The sequence below is a fragment of the Helicoverpa armigera genome, chromosome 15 (genome assembly GCF_030705265.1).
Source record: "Helicoverpa armigera isolate CAAS_96S chromosome 15, ASM3070526v1, whole genome shotgun sequence".
In the NCBI taxonomy this organism is placed as follows: Eukaryota; Metazoa; Arthropoda; class Insecta; order Lepidoptera; family Noctuidae; genus Helicoverpa; species Helicoverpa armigera.
The window spans coordinates 7,056,376-7,073,086 of record NC_087134.1 but is presented as its reverse complement, the minus strand read 5'-3'; the positions used below and the strand labels follow the sequence as shown (position 1 = coordinate 7,073,086).

At 38.0% G+C, this 16,711-nt stretch overlaps 1 protein-coding gene across 1 annotated transcript; it reads right to left on the bottom strand.

Annotated features, from left to right (window-relative positions):
* Positions 1–4: 4 nt before the first annotated feature.
* On the bottom strand, positions 5–15,574 carry LOC110370616 (hepatocyte nuclear factor 4-gamma). Its single transcript, XM_021326501.3, has 10 exons — positions 14,933–15,574; positions 11,809–11,992; positions 8,466–8,560; positions 6,314–6,441; positions 5,857–6,003; positions 4,624–4,744; positions 4,037–4,168; positions 3,312–3,548; positions 2,756–2,903; positions 5–1,437 (listed from the first exon to the last, which is right to left on the bottom strand). Exons 1-10 carry the CDS (start codon positions 15,102–15,104, stop codon positions 1,383–1,385), a joined length of 1,419 nt encoding a protein of 472 aa, XP_021182176.2. The 5' UTR covers positions 15,105–15,574; the 3' UTR covers positions 5–1,382.
* Between the last annotated feature and the right edge of the window lie 1,137 nt (positions 15,575–16,711).

The following is a 16,711-nucleotide window of genomic DNA, read 5'->3' as shown; positions in this document are numbered from 1 at the left end:
CATGTTTTTGTAACATTATTTATTAAAATATATTCTACTAAAATTCATAACATAGTATGTACATTTTCAACAGTACACCTCAATAGGACAATAAGGCACCTATTTCTTAACTTAGATAACATAAAACCTACGACTTTTAAACCCATAAAATATTTCATGACAATAATTCATACGCCAAAGTAACTTTCACCACATAACGGTATTCACCAATCGAGTAACAAGGAAACATAACGTATCTACTTTGAGCATTTATTAACAAATGTTTCAACTACAAATATAAACGGTGCCCACACAATATAATATGCAGGCACATTACAAAAATCACTTCTCTAACTCGTATAGATATACTTCTATTTAAATATAATCGAGATAAAAATGCCTATAAAATCATATATGTTCACTCCTACCTAGGTTCAATAACGATTTCTAGTGATTTCCTATAATACCATCACCTACTTGTTACTATCTTGGTAACTTACATATTCCAAATACTAGAGCGAAATACAAAATTGTAGTGCTTATTAATTTCGACATGACACCAAATAAATTACACATAATCTAGTAAATAGTATAAAAATCCAACAAGCATAGGCATGTAAACAATTTCACGAAATTCGTTACAAACACAGCCGAATGGATATACAGCACTTGTAGAATCCCGCACCTACTCTTAAAGTAAATAATGTTTATATCAAAATTGGCAAACGCTCATAATCCTACACCTACACAAAAACAATTATATAAAATACAGGCACAAGAAGTTAAGTCTAAAACATCGTGTATATAAATATGTTCTTATAAAATGTTTGATCTTTCATAATCGTTTTATGATCTCATATACATATTTAATATATCTATTCTAATTTTCTCTTATATAAATCATTGCATGTTTCTTATGTTTTCTTAATTTAAAGCTGCAATGTATCTGCCAATTAGATATATCGATATGCTTGATTCTTTTGTTGACACACATTTTTATTTACAAATTATTTAAGGCAATATTCTTAACCTAATAAACTTTAACCAATGTCCGAATATTAAACACCATAAAATTAACCACCACTTAAACCTTTTTGTTATTACAAGCTTAAGTTAAACTGCGATAAATGATATAATTAAGACCCATCATTTAAGTCGGGTTCTTGGTTGAATATTCGGGCATAAAACAATTGTTCATTAAACATTTAACAATTCAGAGCTTTATAAACTTGATATCGAATAGAACCGATATTTTATTCCATTAGGAAACAATTTTAGTTACACTGTAAAATGCATAACGCGCTAACATTCACCATTTTACTCACGAGAGTCGTGAATTTCCTTGAAACATTTATATAAAAGCAAGTGTATGTTTGTGTGCGTGACAGCGTGGTTTAAGGTCACTATAACAGCGTAATGTCGGCAGTCTTCAGCATCGTCGTGTCGTGATTAGGGCTCCTGGACAACATAACGTACATTAACTATCGTATAACCGCCGCCCCACTTAGGAACTATAGCCACCATCACCGAACCACCACGATTCATTTATAATCATCGGCAAGGATATTGAGCCCCTGACCTTCACCTGCGCAGAAGTGATTTATTGCCTTAAGTGTACAATGCGCAAAGCCATCCCCACTCTTCCGCCGAGAGCTCATTATCCGTGCCGATAACTATAACATTACATATTAGTTGTGTTTTTATATCTATGTTAGTGTTTTATGGATAAGCCTTTTAAGCTTGAGTTTTATGGTTTAAAGAGAACTAAAGCAATGTTTCATAAGTTTGCCGCAGACTTTGTAAATTATGTTTATTAATTTAACTGCACTTGTATATAAAAAGAACAACTGTAAACACTCTACTGTGCTTGTATAATATGTATTCATATAAACGATTTTATTATGAAACATTGCTTTGTGAGCGCTTTCAGATTAGCATTCTTTCGGCGAGCCAACACTCGGTTCGCACGGACGATGTCGGTCGTATACGTGCGACAAAATTAGCTAGTATGAAAGTACTCTGTTAGTGGATACAATTGATAAATAATAATATGGTTGATTCAAAGAACTGTTTAATTATAATAATCATGACATTAGATAATTAATCTACCGGCTGACTTTGAATTCGTTGACGTCTTTTGAGTTACGAAATTGTCTCAAAAGTTAAGTATGACAAGTTTGCTAAATATCATTTAGTAAATATTGCACAGTGAACACACTGTCACACAATCGCTGATAAAAAAGCTGCAGTTTTCGTGTTTACGCAAAGTCAGCCAGTATTTAAAAATGAGATCTATATCAGCAAAGCGAAACTTTAATTACATGATTAAGGCATTTCCTTGGTAAGGCAATATGGTACCAAAACCGATACGATTTATTCTCTTATTATAACAACATATAAAGACGTATAAAGTCAACTGTATGTAACTGTAACTCTGTTTAATATTTATGATGATTTACTATGACATGTTCCAAATCACAAATTAGGTGTATTTTAATGCAAGTTTTTGTTTGGTTTCATTCTGTGCAGGAGATGTTTTGATGGATTCGTCAATATCAAAACCTTTTTAGTGTCCCACTATTGAGCACAGATCCTCATAAAGAGGACAGCAATTATTTTTTAGGGTTACCCAAAGGGAAAAACGGGGCCCTGTTACTAACAATTCACTGGCAGTTTTCGTTCGCGACTCGCATATCGCCCATTTTTTGGAACATATCATTTAAAAATCGCCAATAAGTATGCAATACAATACAATAGAAGCCAGTAAAGTTCTCACATGTTGGGCTCCTGCTTGAAGGGCATGGGCTCGAGGAAGGAGGGCTCTGGGAGCGGCAGCTGCGGCACGAGCGGCGGCGACGACGCGGCCGACATGGGCGACGCGGCGGCGGCTGACGGCTCCTCTACGGCCGCTTCTGTTGACGCCCCTGCGGCAAACCACGCTTGAAGTTATGCATGTAAATGGTGTTGAGGTCTACTAATTTAGTAGAAATTTAGTACATGTTTCCGGATGTGAATTGACGTTAGAAAAATTGGTATGGTAGATTCTTTTGAGCGAAACTGGCAACACTTCTTGCAAGGTGATTTTAGTTTAATTATTAACCGCCTTCAAAAAATGATTTTCTGTTTGACTTGTACGATTAGCTGAACCAATTTTGGTGCGGTTTTCGGCATAGTATTTATTAGACTTAAGACAATGTAAGGTATATTATTGTCGGTTTATGTAAGTCGGTTTTTTTTTACATTTTTATACTAACTTTACAAGCACCTAACAACGTAATTTCAACCCTAACCTTCAATAAACTACTAATTTAATACAAATCAACGTCACGGACCTCCAAGCAACATCTCCTGTAGCAAGCTGTCGACATGGGCCACTCCGAACAGCTTGGCGAACTGGATCTGCTCGATCATCTGCCAGGTGATGCTCTGCAGCGGCGGCAGACACAGCAGCAGCTCGCCGAAGCGGCCGCGCCCGTCGTACTGCCGGTCACTGATGTAGTCTTCCAGGTTTATCTGGATTTGATAGCGGAGCTGCTTGATTTTCTGAGGCTGGGAGAGGCCTTTCGCGTCTGTGGAGGAAATTGTAAGTGGTTAGATATAGTTTGAAAATGTTGACGTTCCCTAGTTGGCTATTAAATAAAAGCTAACCAAGACACAGTTACGGCACTACATTCTATATGTGAATACTATATACTATTGTTATCTATCATCATCGGGAGACGATACATAGTTCTCGTCAAATTTTGATACTCCGAAGTTGGCTAGTGATTTCACACTAGTCAAAAGCTGCTAATGAAACACTACTACGCATATGATACGCGAGGCGTCAAATGGCTAACTTCAGAGCTGCAAAGTTATTTGACGAGAACTGTGACTGTGTGTGTGTGACAATTATAAAACAAATCTGCGCTCTAGGCTCTAGAATTGTATATATTTTTTTATGATTATGATTTTTACTTCAAATACATTTTCATAATTTTTTTACACCTGGTTATGGAGCATTCCTCAAAATGTATCTAAATAGAAAAGTATACTTAATAAAAGTTTATATACATACTAGGATCAAAGAACACGATGGCCTTGAGACAGGCGAACTCTGTGTCGTCGATGTCGATCTCCCGCAGCGGCTTCACGATCTCGTCCATCACGCGCATGCCGATCATGCTGATGTCGATGTCCATGCGACCGTCTGGAACAAACAAATAATTTTAATCTATCATATTATAGGTACCTACATGTTACAATTAGTTCGATAAGAGGAACTTGAATGCCGTGACGACAAATGGCATTACAGATCGACAAGTCCTCGTTATTACTTGTTATGGGTGCCCCCTAATCTGTTTAACTAGATTTTTGCACTTTTGGCGAAACAAGAGGAAGAATCAGAGGTTTAATCTAAAACTGATTAAATCTCTTTTTGTTTCAGGGTCGATTTTATTTCAAAGAATACCTGATCTAGGCTGGTACGTCTCACCATCAGCGCATTCTGTAAATGCTATGATATGAAATCTGTGCGATTTTAACGCAGGAACCGTGGAAATACATTCAACTGGTAAAATTGATATTTTCTCAATCCTTTACTTGTTACATGGATTGAGTCTATTTTCGAGGTTGTTGTAAAGAGGTGTTTGTACTGGTACATACCGATGTTGTGCTTGGTGATGATGCAGTTGTTGCCGAGCAGTAGGATGTCGTTGAGATGCAGCGAGCGTCGCGCGCAGCCCAGCAGCAAGTGCTCGCCCGCGTGGGCACGGAGTAGCGCTACCTGCGTACAACAAACATACCGGTTACAATACATAATTTGTCACTGATTTTTTACATAGTAAGATTAAGTAAAAGACCTTCTTTGACTTAATTGAACCATTGCATTGTAAAGTGACCCTAAAAGACTGAAGAACGAAAAAACTAATGATTGAATGTAAAGTGACCACCATAAGAAAGTATTGAACATCATTGAAATTTATATAAAACGTGGCATGAATCTTGAAAAATGTCGATCTTCGCCAGCTTGCGGTTGTTTATCTCCGCGTCTGTCACGTTGTGTGTCTGTGGATGTACTGACCTGATCATCAAGATGCAGCTCGGTGAAGGCGGGGATGTACTTGGCCCACTCGACCAGTATGAGCAGCTGCTGCTTGATGCTGTCACACACGTCGTTGATCTTCGCCAGCTTGCGGTTGTTTATCTCCGCGTCTGTCACGTTGTGTGTCTGTGGATGTACTGACCTGATCATCAAGATGCAGCTCGGTGAAGGCGGGGATGTACTTGGCCCACTCGACCAGTATGAGCAGCTGCTGCTTGATGCTGTCACACACGTCGTTGATCTTCGCCAGCTTGCGGTTGTTTATCTCCGCGTCTGTCACGTTGTGTGTCTGTGGATGTACTGACCTGATCATCAAGATGCAGCTCGGTGAAGGCGGGGATGTACTTGGCCCACTCGACCAGTATGAGCAGCTGCTGCTTTATGCTGTCACACACGTCGTTGATCTTCGCCAGCTTGCGGTTGTTTATCTCCGCGTCTGTCACGTTGTGTGTCTGTGGATGTACTGACCTGATCATCAAGATGCAGCTCGGTGAAGGCGGGGATGTACTTGGCCCACTCGACCAGTATGAGCAGCTGCTGCTTGATGCTGTCACACACGTCGTTGATCTTCGCCAGCTTGCGGTTGTTTATCTCCGCGTCTGTCACGTTGTGTGTCTGTGGATGTACTGACCTGATCATCAAGATGCAGCTCGGTGAAGGCGGGGATGTACTTGGCCCACTCGACCAGTATGAGCAGCTGCTGCTTTATGCTGTCACACACGTCGTTGATCTTCGCCAGCTTGCGGTTGTTTATCTCCGCGTCTGTCACGTTGTGTGTCTGTGGATGTACTGACCTGATCATCAAGATGCAGCTCGGTGAAGGCGGGGATGTACTTGGCCCACTCGACCAGTATGAGCAGCTGCTGCTTGATGCTGTCACACACGTCGTTGATCTTCGCCAGCTTGCGGTTGTTTATCTCCGCGTCTGTCACGTTGTTTGTCTGTGGACATGAAGAATATTGTTGAAGATACCGTTGCGTAGGATATCCAGTTAACGATATTTTGATGCTTGCTAGCTAAGCAGGAGATTCTGGATTTGGGCCTGGTAAAAACAGATTTTCGATGCGGTAAAATTCACCTATGAAGTCTGTCCATTCATTCGGCAGATTTTTTGTCAAGGACTTGAGAAATTGTTTTGAAAATAAACAGCCCGGGATATATTCACTAGAAAGAAGAGCCATAACAGACTGTTCAGCAAAACACATCTGTAGAAACCAACTCAAAGCAAAATTTCTAACACTACCAACTGACCTCATCAATAACCTTCCTGCTGAGCAGTTCAGCGTTTAGCAGCGACACCACAGACAGCCCGTTGGCCTGCGTCGGCTCCTCGTACGACGGTCGTCGGCAGTTGATGCGGTCTCTCTCGTTCTGCACCGCTGGAATTACAACATTACTTTTTACACTGAAATATTTCAAAGTAAAAAAGTATATCTAGTAGTAATACTCTCTTCTTGGAAATGGAAATAGTGGAAAGTTCGTCTGAAGATTGGAAAATAAGGTATCGTGGCCCTGGCACATAAAAGGCCTACGAAGGGACGTGATGGGTTTTAGTTAATAAAAAACTAACTAAAAAAGGGAAATAAGGTTAAAGGTGGATAAACAAATCATAACCAACCGTGAAATTGTCGCCAATTGGTGGGATCGGCGATTTGACCAATTTCAGCGGGTTATGGTTTGGTACAGCTATGAGCAAGGCGCTTCTATATAAACATGGCTGATGATTCTGAATACACATGCAAACTGTCATGAAGGGAGGACGGTTATGCAGTTCATTTGCTTTTTCTATTTCGATGACTATTTATGAGCACCGGCAATTACTTCCACTATTAAAAACAATTGTTTTTTTTATTTACCCGAAAACAAGATACGTGACGATTATCTATTTACTACGAATGCTGGCTGATTTTAGGACGATACGCAAAATAAGTTTACTATTTAAAAACATCTAGAAAATTCCAATTGTTTTTGGCATTACCAATTTCTTATCGAAGTTCGCATTATGACGTATGTCTATAATGAATTATATCAAATGCGAAAAATTTACACTGCATTTTCCGCTAATACGTTAGCTCATGTACTTAGGGAAAATAAATAAACTATACATTACAGATTTGCGGACGTCAGAACATTTCTGAAACGTTAATCAGCTTTACAAATGAATTGTGCGGTTACTGACGGAACAAAACAGACAAATAGGTAAATTAAATAAATTAAATGTATTAATATCCATTGAGATTAGCTTCTAATAAATCTGCTTACGTAGTAACGATAGCGCGGTGAATAATAATTGCAAAATTATGTCATGTTTATTCAGTTTTGTCCATATGTCCATGTATGAGTTTGTCATTGATGTTTTTCTTTGTGAATGCTGAATTTTTGATTAATTTTATGACTTTTCGGTTGGAATTAATAGCTTTTTTTGTTGACTGTGGTGTTGTGCATAAATATGACCAATAGTGACGTTAGTTTCATGTCTTTATGCAATTATTATATTAATGTTTTTTTTTGTAAATAGATAAAAGTTTGACTGACGTTAATTTCATATAATGTGTGAATAACATACAATAGCATTTTTCTGTGTAAATATATAAAAGTTTGAAGAGCTAACTATCAATAGTACTGTGATGAGTGAACAAATGTTTTTTTTATTTGTTGCAAAGTATTAATTATACTCTACTTTATTTAATTACTTCTACATGAATGTTTTTCCTTCTTTGTATGTTTCTTTTTATTTATTTATTACCGCACACCTGCACTACGGTTTTTTGCCAATTTGAATGGATACAAAAAGAAACTGTCTCAAAATAAAAGTTTTTTATTTTATTTTTATATGAATTTGCATTATCTATACCTAATTATGTCACCTTGATCTTTGAACAGAACAGGGAAAACCCGAAGACTGTCATTTAAAAAGCTCAAAGTCAACGAATTTTGGCAACTTTATCATTAGGTTATCCTCAATGGTTATCCTGAATCTGTTTCATCGCTTTGGAAAATCCACTTCAAAGTTTAAAGTCCATTTGACCTTAATTTTTACTTGAAAATAGTTTATTGACACCTATTTGATTTAGATCCAAGATCAAAAATGAAAAAAAAAAAATCAACAGGTGCAGAGTTACACATAAGGTTACTAGGTATTTTTAAAAATAATAACCATGGAGTTTCTTGTCCGTTCGTCTCCATAAGAAGCTACTTTTGGAATGGGCAACTAGAATCAAACCTTTTTATATTTTTGACGTTCATAAGAGCTTGTAAAGGCCTAAACGGTTCGACTTTGACTTTAGAAAAATTCCCAAAGATAGGATACGTAGATAAATTCAGTCAGCTAGGATATATCACACATAGCATGCGTTCGTTGATAATCGGTAGATACCTATCGGCTTAATGTTGTATTTCTCACCTTCTTTCTTCATGCCCGCCTTGAAGCACTTCCTCAGCCTACAGTATCTGCACTGGTTTCTTTTGTCTTTGTCCACCACACAATTTCTGCTGAACCTGGAACAAGTTATGAGGATTTGTTATAAACTTATTACTTTTATTTAGCTACTTTATGAAAAAGGATGAGAAAAAGTTGTATAGTTACATCAATTTTATCGTAATGGATAAGATTGTTTTGAAATAAAAACATTTTTGAGACCATTTCGTAGAAATACTGTTTTGGAAAAAATATTTACGGAAAACGTGTTAACAATGTAAGTAATTAATGTATTAAGTATGAAAGTACTTTTATAGTCTACAGTTTTTTAAAGGTATCCGAATCATGCTCTAAAAATCTTACACGAGGCATAATTCGAGAAATGTGGTTAGACGTAGGTACTTTACGTCTGATTGCTTCAAAACAAGCTTATTAGTACCTAGATAAAAATAACAGAAAAGCAGCTAAAAACCAAGGTTGTTCAGCCTAATTTGCATATTATTCAATACGTCAATATGAGTTATTATAATCAAGGTAAAAATACTACATATTAGTTTTTTTTTACGATAATCTATTAATATTAAGATGTCGTTCCGATTTGCCAACTCATGGTGATTAAGAATACTAAAATAGCAAGGTATTGGTTTAATTAATTACGACATCAAATTGATTGGGGATACCCAGAGAATCGATTTCAGAGAAAATAATGATTTAATAAACAAATTGAGGAAATAATACATGTATACTTTGAATTAGCAAGCCAGTGCATTATAGAGAATTCATTGAATTGCAAAAGAGACATATTTTGCTATCAGGGAAAATTACTGCCATAATTATATTCAATATTGATACGTTATTTGGTATATATAAATTAGCAGTCAAAGAAATTAATGATGCATTACTTATTTGAACGTCAGCAAGAATTATTTCAAAATCATCGCGACATTATTTACGGGACGATAAATAATTCTAAACCACAGTAAATAACAGATAAGTAAAAGAGATAAAATAAATCCGTTCTTAGAACTAGCTACTGGCAATTAAGTTATTTTTAACAAACAGGTAACATAACCATCCACGAAATGACGTAATGAAACACAAAAACACGATCATATTTAAGAGGAAACTAGTTTCTCAGTCATGGTAAACCACATTCTACATACAGACTAACAATCTTTGACGTAATACGAATTATACGCACTTAATTATTTAGGTTTAGCTGTTTTCCCGCAGTTTCACTCGCGTCCTGTGTAAATACTGCTGCCCGTACCAGGATAACATAATATAGCGTATGTTACTCGGGAAGAGTGCAGCTTTCGAACAGTGAAAGAATTTTTAAAATCGGTTTAAGTTTATACATATATTGCAAACAAACAAAATAAAAAAAATCTCTTTATAATAGTAGGTATAGAAGATTTTGGTATATTGAAAAACTGTACATATGTAAAAAGGATAATAACATCTACCTAATTAATTTCTTTGGACTTCAAGGACGCGCGAACGTCATACACGTGTAAGTCAATGAAATGTGAATTATGTAACCGATTAGATCAAGCTTTTTTTTATTCTAAACACGAAATGTTAATTAAATAAATTATCTGTCTATTACCAGTTCTTTACTGTTTTTTACCCTGTTATGTCTTAGTAGGTTTTTTTTCTCTCTACTAATTTAAATCTAATGGTGTCTACACACCAAAGCCGCTGAGGCCGGCGGCACAGCCCGGCGGCCCAACCCGCCGGCCGTATTTTGTACAATCATGCGGCATGATTGTACAAAACGGCCGGCGGCCGGGCTGTGCCATCAGCACCCTTAAAGTTGACAGTATCAACCCGTAACCACAAGTTCTTGGATCCTAATTTTTACAAACACAAACCATAAGGTCTATCACGAAGATTACCGAATTTCATACAAAACTATACATAGGTATAACCATCGGCAGGGATATTGAGCCCTGACCTTCACATGCGCAGAAGCGGTTTATTGGTTTATTGCCTTATGTGTACAGTGCGCAAAGCGATCCCCACTCTTTCGCCGAGAGCTCAATATCCGTGCCGATAACTATACAGCTGTAATTAACATGGCTTATAATCAGGTAAGTGTCATTGGTCCCTTGGCGAGCTCCCAGGAGCGGGGTTCCCACAGATGACGCGAATACCACCGGCCTGCCAACTCGCATCATTCACCAGTTTCACAAGCGCATGCGTGAATGCACAAGTGACAGTGCGTTAACAAGCACAGATAATATGATAAATGGGATTCTGTTTATAATAGGTGCAGTCGCTTGCAATTACTATTCGAACAGTGTCTGAAAATCTTGGAAACTGCATCTTGCAGTGTTATTTTCAAGCACTTCTTTCTAAATACATCTTGGACATGACTGATTTAAGGAGTCGGAAAACTCCTCGAAGAAACCTGGACTATAAAGTTTGAAATGTTAAAACCCGTGTTGAGCAAGCGTGGTGGTTAACGCTTAATCCTTCTTGTGTGAGAGGAGGCTTATGTCCAGCTGTGGGGCGAAAAAGGATGATGATGATGACTAGATAAACGTAAATAGTAGTATTTTTTCCATCTCTCAATTAAAGGACCCGCTGAAGAGATGCATCAATTAACTAACATTAAGACAAAGACATTAGTCTAAATAAGTCTAGACAATAGCAATAATGTGCACTTTATCGTAACTCGTAAACAGATTGATATTACTAACTAGACTACACTATCAGTGTGAAACAGTACACGGTCTTGAATTAACACTAATGGCCACTGACAAATCAAGATGGATTACGCTACCAACACATTGTAGGTACCTTAGATAGATACTCGCTTACCGATGGGTATTGAATTAATTCAAATGTTTTCCTCAAATTTTTACAACCAAACAATTTTGTGTATGAATCAGCGCTTATGGAACCATGACCTTGCCTAATAGTTGCTATCAAAATACAATTTTAGTTGATTGCGGTCCTTGAAATAATGGTCCGCGTTTCCGTCGTACTCGTCAATATAGACAATTTTGTTTTAGTGGTAAAGATAAGGGTGTTCTATTTTGGGGTAAAATAATTTAGGAGCACAAATTAACGACTCGAATTGCCTCCGAGTATCGAGAACCCCTTGCCTAATTGACTTAAGCAAAAATCTTCCCGATTTATCTGCTGAGGTATTTAAGATTTCTTTTCAAATGAACCAAATACTCTCTTTCTTTTGTGGTTGTGCCACAGGCACTCTACCTGTGTCCTACCTACTGTGTCCTGGAACTGAATGAACAACTAGAACCAACCCTGATAGAATGTTTGTACTGTGGAGACTTTCTAAGATTTTGTTGATGCATACCTGCATGTGTACAGATGATTTTTCCTGACGCTTCGCCTGAAGAAGCCCTTGCAACCATCACAGGAGGACGCCCCGTAGTGCTTGCCGGTGGCGCGGTCTCCGCAAATGGCGCAGTGCTGTGACAGCGCGGCCGAGGACGCCGCGCTCGCCTCGCTACTACTCGTCTCCAGCTGCATGTCGCTGTCTGAAACAATGATATAATAAAATTTAATTAAAGGAAAAGTAATTTCTTAAAGTTGGAGAGGAGTTCTCGTAACCGCAGGAGCATCAAAAGGCAACTTGAAATTCCTAAAGAGTTTTAGCCAGTTGCAGTTTGCAACTTCTTTGATTGATGTGGGAAATGGATAGATGATTGATAATGATCCTAAAAATGATATGAAAAAGACGGCATGGTGGCATAGTAGTTATAAGTCAGAGGGTGGGTATAAAAATATTGTAAAACATGCTAGTCTTAAGTAAAACTCTCAAAATTCTTGTCGTTGAAAACAGTCTTCATAACTGAATTAACGATAAATGGGCTGATTTTTCAAAACTGATATAACAGTTTATCTATGATGATTAAAGCATATTGCGTAAAACAGATCCATATCTCAGTTTTCTACATTAATTAAAATGATTGAATTCGGGGGATGTCCCTAAAAAAACGATTTGGTATGAATGAGGCAATCCAGAAACGGCTGCTACTCGTTTCTTTTTTGTGATTATCGGACGATATGTGTTTTCCTTATATCCCTAAGCAAAGGGGCCATTGTATTAGGTTTTCACTACCTTACCTAACCCACAACATGATTACCTAAATGATGAGTTTCTTATGCCGCATTCAAGTAATTGTTTTGACAATGCTGAGGCACAGGTAATTAAACCACACCTGCGTACGTCATTGGGAAAAGTTTCAGAAGAAGATGCGGCGGTTAAGTCATTCAAGTAATGATTCAACACCACGTGTGTCTTTACAATTAAACCTATACTTTAATACCTCATTGTATTGGCTTTACTTACGTCAGTTTACGTATGTACTAACTTACTAGCGTTTGCCGTTTAGATCCTGACAATCCATTTTGCGTATGTTTTCAGACCTAAGCTGTCTTAACTCCTCTGTCTCCATGAATTTATGGGTAGAACGATTTTGACACATATGTCTGTGTAGTTGGAAACTAAGGTGCAAAAACATATGGATAGAATTTATTGTAGGTGTCGAGAGAAAAATAGAAAGGCTCATTCGTTTTCCTGTCTATCTGAAGACAAATGGGCGACATTGTTAGAAATAAAACGATAGAAGTTGATTGAACATAATATATTTAATTGTAGCAAAAACCAGTGCCCTGTGGCAAAAAGCTAAGTTGATATTAATTGTTTGGATTGTAAAAAACAAAACCGCGTAGTCTTACAATTCGTTAATTGCTGAATTTCTGTCTAGGTAGTAAGTAGTTCTTTTCATCTGGTACCTAAATTAAATTGAAAAAATGCAGTTTCAAAATTTTTTTCAACAAATGTCTTGCATAATACTTTGGCATTGTCGTCTATTTAGTACGTTTGGAGGGGGTAATCGCACCATTGCCCCTCCATCTGCAGGAGATTGGCGGCAAAGCCGTTGTTTTCTTGTGGGGGAGTGGCTACGGGAGGTGTGAACACCCCACTCTTCGCCTCCAAGAAAGTGAATGTATTTTTCATAACTACGTTGTATAATCAATCTTATAACAACGTTGCTAAGAAGATACAAGTAAAGACCTAGAATTTATTGAAATACCTATTCGAAATGTTTATAGACATTAAGGTTTATCTTTCTTTAACCTTAGCTGATATGGGAGGCGTTTAACCAATGAGAATTGGCCATGCATGATGTAGAATTTATTACATTATCTGGTGGATTCAACCTGTCGGATTTTGTACCATGTAGTTTGTAGTTAGGGGTCGATATCTCTGCGGTGGGTTTGACCCCCGGCATGTTCGAGGGTTGGGCAGTGGCGTGGTCCGTCTATTATAAACTATAGGACCGCTTTCATATATAACGTTATGCAATTAACTAATCAATATAATACGTCAATAAAATTTACCATTTATTTTTATTTTTTAACCAGTCACACGTGTTAGGATATCCAAATCACTTTAAAAAAAGTCTCCTACTGACATTGATCGTCTTATTTTCGTTTATTTAGATTTTCGAAGCAATCATTCTTTTTAATTGTTTTTCTGTTTTTTTACTGGCTTGATACTTCTAAGCGGTCTATTGTGGAGTGGGCGGGTAAAATACGCGTCGTGTGAACACGCCCTAAACTGCGAAAACCTCGTGAAAGTTTACACGTGTATCAAGTCTGAAGAAAGTGAGGGGAACATAATTAACCTAATTTTAAGATAAGTTTCTTCTAAATATAAATTCGCTTTTAGGTAAGGCTAATTTATCGAGGTTAGTGAAGAAGCCGTAAGTATTTTTTGTGATGTGAATGTGTCCTGTGCATCCCTCTAGAATCTAGAAGTCGATGGCGCAAGAAACAACATAACGACTTCTAGAGCAATGCGAGCGATTACTAGGGACTTTTGAAATCAGTTCGTTTTTCTTTTTCCTTTCTCTTCAGTTACCTACTTGTAAATAGCATGTTTAACATGTACGCAACTGAAGTCAGCTAGACTGTATATTTTTATGACTCAAGTCTATGTGGAAAAAGGTCTTTTCCGGCCTGTATTTACCTTGTATATTGACATAAGTAACAATTTCATGAACGCAATAATTGGGATGTTGTTAATCATAATCTTTATGAAAACTTGCGGTTTTAGGATTTTTATTAAGTTTGTTGATTGTGTGCTAGAAGTGCTAATTGATATTTTGCACTAATAATTAAGTACATAATTTTTTGTGCAGCTACAACATATTATGTAGGTACCTACACAATATCGTGTAAGTGTAATTAACACATCATTCTTTTTGAGGTGTCAACTGTTATCGCATAGATTACAATAAGCAGCTGACAACAATGATAAAAACGCTACACCCGACCAAATTATGACTGAAGTCATCATTATTTTTACATATAGAAAATGTGCAAACTTTTCCACTACATTGTGTGCCAATGACCAATAATTTTACTTGCTAAGCACAAATAAAAACGTGAGCGACAGTGTGACAAACCTTCGCTGTAGGTCATGACAGGGCGAGCCTCCTGCGGCGGACTGCGCACCATGGGCCCGTAGTAGGGGCTGGGCTGCTTGTCCCACTGCGTCGGCGCACCCATCATGTAATCCACCGCGTTGTACATCGGACACAACTCCTGTGACGTCATGTCGTAGCCGAGCACAGGCATCTTCCAGCCGCCTACCACCACGCAACACCCACGTCCGACTGTTTGTCCACTAAACGAAATAACGCAACACCCGATAGCCCTGATAATGCGCCACAAACACGATTACCGACAGGTGCTAATACCAAACTAAATATCACCCCTTATCACGGAAAACTTTACGAAACGTAGATCATAACAAATAGTAAGTGAATCACAACAAATATTTATCCAGTAATGAGTTTGGTGACAGTAACTGCATGGCTTCCGGGTAATGTTGTCGTTTTTATCACACAGTTATTGTGTACCAGTTCTCGATAGCGTTGTTTATAGAGAATCACGCCGGTGTCGGGTGGCCAGCTGATGGGACGGGCGCGACCTTCCGCGCACGCGGTTCAACTGCGACTGACGGCCGCGGTCGCCATCACACCTAACATCCGCTTCGCGAATCTGCTGACAACACCTATGAATGACCCGCGAATACTGGCGCAGTCAGCAAGCGCGAGTCGGCGCTCACCCGACACCCAGCCGCTGACTCACCCGTTATCGGAAATGCAGCGGATGTGGAATCGAACGCGGCGCCCGAGGAGTCACTCGGTGCCAGCTGACGAACAGAAGCTTTTGCCATAACCGTCATGTCGCACTAAGTAAACAAACTGTCCGGGTGACTAATTACTTGTCACACGCACTGCCTTTGTTCCACGGCCCTTTGTTGCTATGTCTGCATCTATTGTGCGGTCTCTTATCTGCAGGGATTCTGATAATGTTCGTGGAGATGATTTATCTGCGAGATGATAAGGAGGACTGAACGACACATATCGAATACTGACATCGTCAGTCATGCATGTTACACAGATATTACTGTCAAAAGATACAGGAGGTTATATTGTGGCGATAAAACAGTTTGAGCATCAACATTAAAATGTAAACAAAAGCAAACAAATCCTAGTAGTAATGAGGCAATTAGTCTAAATTGGAATGTGTTGTGATCGTGGCACAAACAAAGCTAATAGGTATCTGAGCAGTGGTAACGTTGAATGCAGTGATTTGGTATTGTACGTAATATAAGATGTAAACAGTGGCGGCATTCTGGAGCTATCGGCGAGGGGCAGTCGGGGTCGCGATATCTCGGCCGAGCGACGCGACATCCAGATACTACGGCCATAATACCCTTTCTATCGTAAAACACGAGTTTTTGTGGCAAATATTAAAATGTTACGCATAATTACGACCAAATGTCGAAGTAAAAAAATATTTTCAAGTAAAATGACGGCAATTTTCCGAGAGTGTTTCCAACAATTTCCACCCGTAAAGTATAATAAGAACCATAATTTTGAGGAAAGCAGTCTCGTTCGGATTTAAACGTGGGCAATTTCTGCTAAATATCTTTGTTTCAGGGAAAATTATTTCATTTCATAACGATGACAAATAGCAACGCGTAATTGCATTTATTCGCTAAATAATATAATATTTGTTTCATGACACACAGTAGGTGTAGACATATCATATAATACCTAGATACCTATATAAAACAATTAATTTCAACCAATGCGTCAGTAAAAGTAACATTTAATAAAGCCATTGGTGACAAATAATTTAATGAGTCAAGGCTGCAGTTCCTTATAATTTTC

Excerpts from the sequence above, each read along its gene's own strand:
- LOC110370616 (XM_021326501.3), bottom strand. The coding sequence starts at position 15,104 with ATGCCTGTGCTCGGCTACGACATGACGTCACAGGAGTTGTGTCCGATG. Across the intron at positions 6,442-8,465 it reads GGCGGGCATGAAGAAAGAAG|CGGTGCAGAACGAGAGAGAC; the intron begins GTGAGAAATACA and ends TTGTAATTCCAG. Across the intron at positions 4,745-5,856 it reads AGCTGCATCTTGATGATCAG|GTAGCGCTACTCCGTGCCCA; the intron begins GTCAGTACATCC and ends TGTTGTACGCAG.